The sequence below is a fragment of the Antechinus flavipes genome, chromosome 1, assembly GCF_016432865.1.
Source record: "Antechinus flavipes isolate AdamAnt ecotype Samford, QLD, Australia chromosome 1, AdamAnt_v2, whole genome shotgun sequence".
Lineage (NCBI taxonomy): Eukaryota > Metazoa > Chordata > Mammalia > Dasyuromorphia > Dasyuridae > Antechinus > Antechinus flavipes.
In genome coordinates this window covers 363617343-363630716 of record NC_067398.1, presented here as the reverse complement: position 1 = coordinate 363630716, position 13374 = coordinate 363617343, and the positions used below count along the sequence as shown (strand labels likewise).

Genomic DNA, 13374 nt, shown 5'->3' with positions numbered 1-13374 from the left:
TTCTCACAAAAACAATGGGAGGTAAATGCTATTTATAGATGAGGAAATTGAAGCAAATAGGGTTTGAGTGAAACCCTTGCCCAGTGTCAGACAACTTGTAAAGGTCTAAGGTATTTCTGACTCCAGGACTGACTGGTGATCTATCTACTACACCACCTACTTTTTGATATGGATATCAATATAATGTAATATAATATAATATGCTGTTATTGAGTCATTGCAATTTTGTCCAAGTCCTTGTGAAGCCATTTGGCATTTTCTTAGCAGAAATACTAGAGTGGATTCCCATTTTCTTCTTCAGTCCATTTTACAGATGAGGAACTAAGGCAAACAGGGGTTACTGCCCAGGGTCACACACCTAGGAAGTGTGTGAGGACAGATTTAAACTCAGAGAGATTAGTCTTTCTGATTCTAAACCCAGTTCTCTATCCATTATCACCTAGCTGTCCTATAATATAACGCAACATAACATAATATAATGTAATATGCTATCTTTACACACACACATTCTTTCTTTATTGGTATGAATATTTCCTTTGCTGATAAAGACTGTAGCTCCTTCTTGTCTGGATGGATAGCTTATTTCACAATTTATGTTACTGAAAAACTGTATCACTTGGTGAACAACCTCTTGGTGATGATATATATGTGTATATATTCTTTTTTCCCTTATCGTGAGAACAATGTGGAAAGCAATATTCCAAGAAGCATAATAGATAATACAGCTATTGGCAAGGGATGGGAAGAGAAAATACAATTTTGAGAGCAGGGTCAAGTCAGTCAGGATAGGGTTTCAGTGTGGGGGCAATACAGAATTATATGAGGAGATGCTACTGCTGAGGAGCCCAATGAGAGGGAGTGAGCAAGGAGAGGGAGCAGAAAGGGATGAGATGGAGAGGTGGAGTCCTGCTCATCTCTTACCTTCTCCAGGAACCACTCTGGACGGTTGCCCAGCCCATCCAGTCGCATCCGCATCTTTGTGAATGGAGCAATATCATCAATCTCCATAATGAAAGTGTCGTTCTGTCCTCGCTCAAATCTGTGAAAATGGGGGTAATAATAACCAGACAGTATTTCTAGGGTACTTCCTAATTACAGAGGGATTTTTATACATTAGCACATTTGATCCTCACAAAAACTCTGGCCATGTGTATATTCTTATCCCCATTTTACAGATGAGGAAACTGAGGTTCCTAGGCTGGATTGTGGTTATAGCATCTCACAAAGACTGTCTAGGAAATAGTTATAGGAATGTTTTACTCTATCTGTGGATAGAATAACTTTACCAATGAAGTCATTATTATTTTGAGGTATTATTATCTAACTTCTCATGTATTTGTATTTTCTTTACCCTAACTCAGTTTCTTTCTATGAGGCAAGAAACCACAAGGAACAGTTCAGTATAGTGGAGCCAAGTACTGCTCATTAATCCCCCATCTAGTTTCCTTTCATATGGCTTAAGGTAGATATTGTCCCCCTTGATAGTTTCCATAAATGAATCCGCCACTCAGAAAACACAGGGTCATACAGTCCTGGAGATTTTTAGTCTTTATTTTCCTTCAATTATTCACACTTTTCATTTAGCCATTTTCTCATTAAGACAGCATCATATACACAGACACATCCAGCAAAGAAGCAGGGGGAGGAGAGGGGGGAATCTATTTTTAAAAAGAGAAGAAACAGTTTAAATAATTTTACCCTAACCCATCATTATTACTTGGTGAAACTCATTTAAGTCCCAGTTCACTTTGCCCCTTCACAGAACAGACTACTCCCTTGTCTGTGTGGGTGATTCTTCACCATCCTGTTCCATTTCTTTTGTACATTAGTCACATCCTTCTTTTGTGACTGCAGGAGGTTTAACTCCACCTCTCAATTCCAACCACTCAGCTTTTTCTTGGGCTCTGAGAATGCAGTGACGGAGTTAGCTAAGTGCTTCTGCCAACTTTGGGTGGGGAGGCTCCATTCAGTGCACCTGAAGGATTGATTCAGTAACCCACAGAGAAGAACCTAAGCTTGCAAATATTCTTCCTAAGAAGAACTTTGGGGCAGTGATATAGCAGAACTGAATTGCCCAAAGGATTTGTATTCAATGGCCCCAAGTTCTATTTGTTCCTTTGCTCATTTCCAACTCTCTCAGCTGCCAGTATCTTTTTTGCTTTTGTTCCCTTCCCCTCCTCCCACTCTCAGGAAAGGACTTAAAATGCTGAGCCAGGGACTGACTAATCCCAGAGCAAGTTTCCCTTGGTAGTAGACATTTATTTTAGTGAAGATCAAAGCCTTAAGATAGAGATGAAGACAGAAGAGTAGAATCTCCAACTTTGGCCTTGTTGGCCAAACCTTCTTGGTTGACAGGTGCGGGAATTTCCTGGATACCATTTAAGATGTGGCTAACTCCACCTATGGCCCAGCCTGGCTCTAAGTACACCGTGCATCTAAAGTGGAACAGATGGTATGGCTACATTGAAATACAATGGAATAGAGTGAAAAGAGCTCAGATTCACCCCCACCCCATCCCAGTTCCAAGCTAGTAGTTTCTTCTACCCTGTACTCAAAAGAGATTATAGTCTATATATAAATATGAAAAACTAAGGGCAGTACTGGGCAGTATAGGATTAGAACCAAATGAATGGTATTATCAGTGCCATAGTTTTTCAGAAGTAGGAGAGGTCAAGGGCTGGGTGGGCTGGAATAGCTTCATGAAGGAGATGAAACAATAAGTTGCTCTTTGAAAAGAAGATAGGATATGGATAAGTGGAGGTACCTTTTCCTGACACATCCCACCCAAACTCCCAGCCTCCTGACATGTACATGCTATTTTGCTTAATTGAATGTAAGAACCTTGAGGGGGGTGATTGTTCCATTTTAATCTTTATGTCCCCACTACTTACTGTGTTATCTGACACATGGTGAACATTTAGTGCTTGGTGATTGAGCGATTGATTGATGGACATTCCAAACAAGGTTGATAGCATGAAGAAAGATGTAGAATGAAGATTGGACAAGGTATTTGGGGAGGAATAGGAGAGTGATTGGAGTCAAAGATGTGTGAAAAGGAGCAGTAGGTGATATCCTCAAAGATAGGATGGGGCCACTTTGTGGAACACTAGAATTTAGTTCCTCTGCATACCGAGCTTTCTTTTTGTCTAACTGCACCTCTTCTGTGCTCCCATTGACACCATAAAGTGTCATAAAAATGTTGGAATCAGTGCCACCTCCAACGATGTCACCTGTCCACACGGTCATTTCATACATGATCTGCCAAAAAAATCAAAGGTTGGTTTATGATTCTTTCATAGGATCTCACACATAGTTTGAGAGGTGTAAGAGACCTCAGTAGCCATCTAGTTTTACCCAACCCCCAAAGCAATACCCACTGTAATACATCCAACTTAAACTTGAAGGTCTCCATGGAGAGGGAACTCATTATCTCCAACATAACCCACTACATTTTTGGATAGCTCTAATTTTTAAGAAGATTTTCATGATATCACCAAGATTTTTCTTTTTGCAACTTCCTCCTACTCTCTCCACTGCTCAAAAGAATGCCAGGCCATGTTCTCCCTCCTAAGTGCTTTTCATTAATATATATCTTGTTTCCCCAACTCAATTTTGAGCTTCTGGAGGGCAGGAACCAAGTCTCTCCCTCTGGCTAGCACAGTGCACAATTCTTATTGTACCTTGTTTTTTGTAATGCAAAATGTTTTTTGTAATGAAAAAACAATGTAATCAAATTTTTATAAATTAATTCCACTTTCAATTCAGAGAGTTTGCTATCCATTCATTTATCCCACAAATAATGGTTATTTTATTCTCTATGATAGCTTTAGTTGAGGATATCCTAGTCACAAAAGTGTCCATTCTAATGTATTACTGTGATCATTATTACAAAATAAAATTTTTCTATGTGAGTTATGCTCATTTAAAGGCTTGCAAAGCAGTTTACAAATGTTATTTCATTTTATCCTCATAATAACCCTAGCAAATAAGTACTTATTATTACTCTCACTTAACAAATGAGAAAAATGAGACTGAGAAAGAGAGATTAAGGCACTTGTCCTGGCCATAAGATAAGATATAAAGTGAGATCTTCCTGATGCTGGACACAGCACTCTATTTATTGTGTCACCTAGATGCCTAAGAAACAAATGCTTCTCTTGTAGCAGCTATCTATCAATTACCAGATAACTCTTCTTTTCTCAAGAAGATCAGTACCTGAAGGCTCATGTCTTTCTATATTAGCTTCTGATTTCTTCTGCCTAACAAATATTCCTGGAAGAGTTAAAGAAAGAAATGAATGATACAGGAAAAAAAATTGGAAAAGAAAAGAGTAATGCAAGAAAATGATGAAAAAAGAATTAATAGTTTGGTAAAAAAAAAAAAAAGAGGCATAAAAAGTACTGAAGAAGGGGCAGCTAGGTGGCACAGTGGATAGAGCACCAGCCCTGAAGTCAGGAGGACCTGAGTTCAAATCTGGTCTCAGACCCTTAACACTTCCTAGCTGTGTGACCCTGATTCAAATATTGTAAAGCCACTATCAGGATCACACAATATTTAGCAGCTTCCACATTAAAAAAGTAGAGAGCTTACAATATGAGATTTTAGAGAGCAAAGAAAATCATTTAAGGAGGAAAATGGATATTTATCGAAATGTAGGATTTTCAAACATTATTGCTGAAAACACCAAAGCCAAATAGAATATTCGATATTCAAACACAAGAGATTCAAAAGAAGTATATCAAAGACAAACATAAAAGAAAAATCATATGGAGCTCAATAAAGTTAAACTGTTTACATTTCTATGTGAAAGATGAAAAATATGACTTCTAAGAACACTCATCTTTAGGGCAGTTAGAAGATATCAACATAGACAGAAGCTTTGGATATCTTTTAAAAAAGTGAAAGGATGAGAAAGAAGGATGTATTGAAACTAGAGGGAAAGGAGAGGTGAAATGGAAAAGATATCAAACATAGAAGAGGTGCACAAGAAGAATTTTTATAGGGGATAGGGAAATGAAAAGGTGATGGGTAATGCTTGAACCTCACTCACTTTGGAAATGGCTCAAAGAGATAAGAATACACGCGCCCGCGCACACACACACACACACACACACACACACACACACACACTCAGTTGGGTCTATCTTACCCAAAAGAGAAATTGGAGGGGAAGGGATAAGAATAAGAGAAATGGGTAAGAGAATGAGAGAAGGGAGGGTGGATAGAGAAGATAGTAGTCAGAAACAGTATAGACTTCTGAGAAGGGATATGATTAAAAAGAGGATAAACCAAAGAAAACAAAATGGAGGAGAATACAAAATAATCATAACTGTGAATGTGAATGTGATGAGCTCACTTATAAAATAGGAGAAGATAGCAGAAAGGATTAGGAAAAGGAATCCAATAATATATTGTTTGCAAAAGACATACTTGAAAAAAGAAAGACATACACATACAATTGAAGTGAAAAAGGCAAGTGTAGTAATCACAATCTCAGACAAAGCAAAAGAAAAATTAAACTGAATTAAAAGAGATAATCAGGGAAACTGTATTTTGCTAAAAGACAATGCTACAGATAATTAAGTAGTAGCAAAAAATTTATTTTTAAGTTTCTGTGATAAAGGCCTAATTTCTCAAATACAGATAGCTGAGTCAAATTTATGAAATTAAGAACCATTCCCCAACTGATACATGGTGAAAGGATATAAACAGGCAGTTTGCAGAAGAAATCAAAGCTATCATAGTCACATGAAAAATATTTTAAATTTATAGTGATTAAAGAAATGTAAAACAACTCTGAAGTACCTATCACCTCACACCTATCAGAAATAACAAATAGAGGGATTGTGGAAAAATAACTAAACTAATATCTTGTTGGTGAAGTTGTGAACTGATCCAATCATTCTGGAGAACAATTTGGAACTATGGCCAAAAGGCCATAAGAAATCAAAGAAAAAGAAGGACCTATATATACACAAGAATATTTATAGCAGCTCCTTTTGTGGTAGCAAATAATTGGAAATTGAGGAGATGCTTATCAATTGGGGAATGTTTGAACAAGTTGTGAAATGTGATTATAATGGAATACTATTGTATTCTAAAAAATGACAAGGAGGGTGGTTTCATAAAAATCTGGAGAAGATCTACATGAATAGATCTACAAGTGAAGTGAGAAGAACCAGGAAAGCATTATGCTTAGTTACAGCAAGGTTGGGATGTTGATCAACTATGGAAGACTTGGCTACACTATCTATAATCATATGAAAAAATTGCTCTAAATCATTATTTATTAAAGAAATGCAAATTAAAACAACTGAGGTATCCACTCATACATCTTAGATAGGCTAAGATGACAGGAAAAGTTAATAATAAATGTTGGAAGGAATGTGGGAAAACTGGGATGTTAATGCATTCATTTATTGGTGGAGTTGTGAAATGATCCAACCATTCTGGAGAGCAATCTGGAACTATGCCCAAAAGGCTATAAAACTGTGCATACTCTTTGACCCAGCAGTGCCACTACTGGGTCTGTGTTCCAAGAAAAGCATAAAGGAAGGAAAAGGACCCACATGTGTAAAAATGTTTGTAGCAACTCTTTTTTTTGTGGTAGGAAAAAATTGGAAAAGGAATGGATGCCCATCAATTCGGGAATGGCTGAACAAGTTGTGGTAAATGAAGAAGATGGAATATTATTGTTCTATAAAAATGATGAACAAACTGATTTTAGAAAGGCCTAGAAAGGTTCACATGAACTGATACTGAGCAAAACAAGCAGAACCAGGAAAAAATTGTACACAATAATAGCAAAAATGTGGAATGTTCAACTATGAAAGATGTGGTTTTTCTCAGTGGTTCAGTAATCCAAAGCAATCTTAATAGAGTTTGGGCAGAAAATGCCATCTGTCCCCAGGGAAAAAAAAACCACAAACTATGGAGATTGAATGTAAATCAACATAGGCTTGAAAAAAAAGAAAAAAGAAACAAAGACTTGGCTACTCTGATCAATGCAATTATTCAAGACAATTCCAAGGGACTCATGAGGAAACAATGCTATCCATCTCCAGAGAGAGAATTGATGAACTATGAGTGCAAATCAAAGAATAATTGTCTTGCTTTCCTTCTATGATATGGTTAATATAAAAGTGATTTGCATGTTGCATGATTTCACATGTACAATCACTTGGCTTCTCAGTGGGGGAAGGATAGGAAGGAGGAAAGAATTTGGAATTCAAAATTTACAAAGAAAAGATTGTTAAAAATAAATATATTTTTAATTTAAAAAGAAAAACATACAAGCTTTTTGAGGGAAGGGACTATTTATTTTTGTCATTGTATTTATCTTCAGCACACTGCCTGGCACAGTAAATACTTAATAAATGCTTGTGCAATTGAAATGAATTGACAGATCCAGCCTACACATGGAAAGCACTTAATAATTCTTATAGCAGAAAGACTATAAGTATAAATAATATTATTAGCTCATATTTATATTATTTACTATTCATATTTACATATGTACATATATTATCTCATTTAAGCAGCAGAATATTTCTGTGAAGTAGGCACTATTATTGCCCTCATTTTGGGGATGAAGAAACTGAAATTTAGAGAGAATAGTATCTGAGGCAGAATGTGAACTCAGGTATTTCTGATGTCAAGCCTAACATAACCCTGGATGAGTCTCTTAAATTCTCTGCCCCTCAATTCCCTTATCTGCAAAATAAAGGGGTTGGATTTTGTGTAGTTCTTCTAGCTTTAAACCATGAACACCTTGTATATGGAGAACAAGATATGTATTGCCTATGTAGCTTCCAGATAACTAAAGCCTATCCCTTGAAATACTGAGTTCTTAAAGCAATTCATTTTAATGAAAATCTTCCAAAAATACCTTACACATTTCCCTGCCTTATTAAGCATAGTGCACTGAACCAAACCTAATCTTTTCTTGGTGATTAAAATCATTTACTACAAACATTAGTCTTGTGCTGCACTTTAGTGCCCTTAGAACCAATTAGAATATGTAGGACAGTGTGCCTGCCTCCACACTAAATTGTGCTAAGCTTCTGAACTTTTACTGTTTGTTCTTCTGTCTCCTGCCTTGCTTTTAGACTATGATTTCCTGTTGACATCAGTGCCTCTGGGAGCAATCAATTCACCTTTAAATCTGCTTCTATCTTAACCAATCTTGTTAAATCTAGAGCCTTATTTTATACACATCACTAAGTTTATAGTCTGTGTGGGTACCTGAGAAGATGACTTATAGTACAGGAGGTTTATAACAAACTATTCAACATAGCTGAGAAAGGTCTTTTTAATTGTTTTTAATTTCTGGGTTTCCAACTATGTTGTAGAAGGTATTAAAAATAAAAATTTTCTTTTTAAATTTTAAATATGACCTCTAATATGGGAGGTAAATAACTTGAATTCAAGTCTATGCTATGCTGCTAATTCTCTGAGTGACTTTATGTAAATCAAGTCCTACCTTCTCCCCAATTCTCATTCTTTTCTATAACTCCACTTCTTATGAAGAATTCCATTTCTTCCCTTTTATTGTGTTTGAAGGACCTTCTCTTCAAAGACTAAATTCAACTGGTACATCTTCTGTAAAACCTTTCCATGATCCCCTTTCCCCTTCAAGTGAAAATTATTTCTTTCTTCTCATATTTCTCATAATAATTTGTCCCTTCTTTGTACTTGAATCATTCTGGTGCACCATTCCTTACTTCTATTAGATTATAAGCTTCTTGAGCACAAGTCCTGTGTCAAAAAAGATCTTTGGGTGCCCAGGGCTGGGTATAATGTCTTGCACATAGGCTCACAGATTCAACAATCTGGGTCTGGAACACCTCACAAGTCTTCTAGTCTGACCTCACTTTTAAGATAAAGAAAATGAGCCTACTAAGTTAATTGCCTGTGTTATGCAGATAGTAGCAATATCAGAGTTGGGATTTTCACTTTGGTCTTCCAAAGCCAATTTTCTGTTTATTTGTTTCTAGTTTACTACATTGCTCCTTATAAAAGATGTTTAATAATGTTTACTGAATGACAATAGTGTTATGCTTTCTGGGGATCTGATACTATGGGAATCTCAGGAAGACTAAATTCTAATTTTGATTCTACCTTAAACTTCAGTAAAGACTTCAGTGGATACATCAATTTAATCACAAACTAAACTAGGTCACAGTTGGTCAAAATTTAAAAAAAACTTACTGATTTCATCATAGGAGCTCATTGAACTCATGTTTAGAGTTGAAGGAGAACCTTATAGGCTATTTAGGCCACTCTCTCATTTTATATATGAAAAAATGATTTGCCCAAAGTCACATAGGCAAGAGACTTTTATAATAGAATCAGCTTTAGAGGTCATCCAATTTAATAGTCTCATTTTACAGGTGAGCAAATTGAGGTCCAGAGATGTGAAGGACTTCCCTACAATAAGCTGTGACAGCTGGTCAGTGATAAAATCAAGAGTAAAATGTCACAGCTTCTGGTTTCTAGTCCAGTTTTCTTTCTACTCTCCAATTTTACCTCTCATAGAATACTATTTATTGAATACCTGATATATGCAAAAACAACCAAACTATATAGCATCTTGGAGTTTTTACTTTGTACTGTGCTCCACAGGAAGCTATTGAAAGGTTTAAGTAAAGAAGCAATAGGGAAAAATTTTTAAATCAACAAAATTATAAACTAAACTGGGCTTTATCGATAAATTGATCAATGAGCAAGCATTTATCAATTGATTATTATTGATCACCAGGCAATATACTAAGTACTATGGATACAAGGTGAAAACTGAAACCATCTCTTCTCTCAAGGAACTTAAAGATCCTTTTAATCCAACCTTTTTAATTTATAAAAATAAATTTTATAAAATTATAAAAATAATTTATAAAAACAAATGAGGACATCCACCAACGACCTGAGAGACAAAGTGACTTGTCCAAAGTCACACAATTCATTAATTCCAGAGCTAGGATTGGCATCCAGGTCTATTAATTACAGTCTAGCACTCTTTTCACAATGTCTCCTTTCTTATGATCAGATAAATCTGTTTTCCTATTTGTCAATTTTGAATAATAATATCTGCCACACCTACCTCACAGGACTTTTCTGAGTACTAAATGAGAGCGTCTCACATTGCAGATTAAAAAATGTAAAATATCCTACTAGGAGCAGTGTTAATTAATTACAATCTAAGAGAAAAAGGGAGCTTTTGTAGACTGGGGCTGAGAGCAGATTTGGGATTGGGTTGAAACATCAATTCTCCCTCCTACTTTAGGATCATATAAACATGTATGTATATATTACAGATACCCTCACACTCTTTAGGGTTCATATAGTTCAACCTTCTCATTGTACAAATAAGAAAACTGAGGCCTATTACCTAGCCTATACTTGTATATATTATTGTGAAGGACTTACTTATCCTTCATAATCCCAAAGCAGGAAGGGCAGCTAGTGTTATCACTATTACTTATTTTACAGGGCAGTTGTCAGGAACATGCTTTGTAAACATTAAAATACTATTTTCAATTCCATTCAACAAGCATTGATTTAGCATCTAACCTGTGCTAGCACTAGGCTGAGTGATAGGAATACAATTAAGGTGTCTGAAAGTAACCTCTATTTATATAAATGAGTTATCAATATTGTTACTTTTTAAACTTCATTCTAATTTTTTATGGAGTTCAGATAGAAATAGTTTAAGAACAATTTGTTTTCTAATTTTTCTTTCACATTTAGTGCTCTTTGACCTCTTGCACAATGCATAAAATAATTACTTAAAAATATTGAATTAGACTCAATAGAAGCTTCTTTTGGGACAATCTAGCAGATAACATAACAGGGGTAACTTGTTCTCTCTATTTTGAAAGTTTTTCATTTCATGTTGTTTGGAGATAATGATCTTAAGATATGTCTAATAGATCAATTTTACATCCAGGCAGTTCTGGGCAACAGATCTATCAGAAATGATGTAGTTTTAGTAGAGTTTAATTATTGAATTTTCAAAAATATTTGGAGTTTTATGTTTGTAATACAGGGATTTGTCACCTGCTAATTTAGAAACAGAAAGTTTATAAACTTTCTGTGATTTCTGGTGGCAATGAACTGATATTGGAAACTTCCATTTTTATAAAGAAATCTTTATGACTTAGCCATTTGCTCAATATGTGTATTTATGTTTTTGCATCAACATTTTGTTGATTCAGTTTCTAGCGATGTCCATGGAACACCTTTTGATTTCATTCTTGGATGTTAGGCATTTCAAGGCTCTATATCATGTACCTTCACACCAATGTTCACAAACATAGCATCCAGGAGGTCAAAAACACTGGAAGTCAGACCATCACCACGATCCTTGGCCAGCCAGCAGTTGCATCGTAGAGTGTACATGCTCCCCTTGGTAGGCACAGCAACACACAACTCCTCCACCAGCCAACAGCTCTCTGGAGAGGCTCCATCATGGCCCAGCTATGAGACAACCGATAAACAGGAGGTAAACAATGAAAAGAAATATTATGGTCAAAACACTCTAGAAAGCAATGGAATTATCCTAAGTAAAATGGTCCTCTTTGATCCAAAGATCACTGTTAGACATATATCTAAGGACATCAAAGATGGAAAAATACTATACACACCAAAATATTTATGGCAACAATTTTGTGGTAGCAAAGAATTGGAAAGAGCAGATGTCCATTGATTAGAGAATGTCTAAACAAATTATAGTACATAAATGGAATGGAATGTTACTGTGCTGTACAAAACAGTGAATCTGAAGACTATAGGAAAACATGGAAAGACTTACATGAATTGATGCAAGGTGAAATAATCAGAACCAGGAAAAACAATGTACTTAATCTTGACATAATCACAGGTATGACAAAAACAGGGGGAAAGGAAAGAAATTGAAATTTGATCCCCCAAAAAATATATAGAAAAAGCACCTTCCTCCCTTCTTTGAAAAAGTAGAGATTATGTAAATGGAAAGTTGCTCCCTATTCTTACATTCAATTTATATCGACTAGTTTTGCTGAAGTGCTTTTTCATTTTTTTCCTCTTTTTTATTTTTTTGTTACAAAGAAGGGTTTTCTGGAAAGGGAGAAAGGAGAAATACATTTGGAAACGAAGGTGATATAAAACAAAAGATAATTTTTTTCTTAAAGAAATCCAGTGTCAAAGTTAGAAACAAAGTTAGGAATACTAAACATAATGGTAATAAAAATAAAAAGCTTAAGTTAAATAAACAAATTAGCTTATAATGAATATAAGCTAAGAGTACTAAATATTATGGGACCATGGAATGGGTCTTCTACTTAATACCTGTGTGATCTCAGACAAGCTGCTTAATCTGTCTAGAACCTATTCTCCTCATCTGTAAAATGAAAGGTTGGCTTAATTTGTATATATTTATTTCCAGACTATGGCTTTAATTAAATTGCAAGCTCCTCAAGGGCAGGGAGTATTTTTTTTTTTACCATTTTTTTGTATCCCCAAGTGTTTAGCATAGTGCCTGGCACACAGTAGGCACTTCAACAAATGTTTATTGAATTGAATTGTATTTTTGTATTACCAACACTTAAGGCACATTTGGCACATCTACTCAGTACCTAACTGCCTATTGTTATAAATTTGACTGCTTCCTCTCACTGTAACTCTTAACTTCACCATCTATACCAAAAGAACTAGTTCCTAACTGGAAATGGAGTATAGTGGAAAGATCATCTTTCCACTATAAATGGAAGGTTGCCTTCCATTTACTCTCTATGTCTTGTGTGTAGATAAACTAACTATTTGCAAGATTGTCTCCCTCATTAAAAGATACACTCATTGAGGACAGAGACTAATTTTTTGCTTTTCTTTGTAGCCTCAGCACTTAACACACTATATCTCCCACATAGTGGGTGCTTAATAAGTACTTGTTGACTAACCAATTAGGTCAGATGACCTATGTCTTACTCCCAATTCTGATGACTCCAGTGATCTTGGGAAAACCTCCTCCCCTTTCTGGTTCTGCTTCCTCTTCTTTAAATCAGAGGATTGGACTTACTGACCTGTGAGGTCCCTTCCTGCTAAAAGTCTATAATCCTATAATTAGATGCTAAATCCCCTTCAGCTGATTCCTCTGACTTCCTAATCACAGGACCAAACCAGCAACAGGCTAGATGAACACTGGGCAGCTAGGTGATGCCATAACATATAGTGTTAGGTCTGGAGTCAAACAACTCCCGAGTTCAAATCCAGCCTCAGACACTTACTAGCTTTGTGAGCCTGGACAAGTCATTCAACCCTGTTTGTCTCTGTTTCCTCATCTGTCAAATGATCTGGAGAAGGCAATGGCAAACCACTCTTTCCCAAGAAAACCCCAAATGC

At 35.8% G+C, this 13374-nt stretch overlaps 1 protein-coding gene across 2 annotated transcripts in view; it reads right to left on the bottom strand.

The window, feature by feature from the left end:
- The window catches only part of LOXHD1 (lipoxygenase homology PLAT domains 1), a 271094-nt gene that overhangs the window by 43421 nt on the left and 214299 nt on the right, over nt 1-13374 (bottom strand). For both annotated transcript variants that reach the window (XM_051969666.1, XM_051969665.1), the window contains 3 exons: nt 11290-11475; nt 3131-3258; nt 922-1039 (listed from right to left, as the gene is read on the bottom strand). In XM_051969666.1, coding sequence (XP_051825626.1) covers nt 922-1039; nt 3131-3258; nt 11290-11475 — 432 coding nt within the window. The remainder of the gene's footprint in view (nt 1-921; nt 1040-3130; nt 3259-11289; nt 11476-13374) is intronic.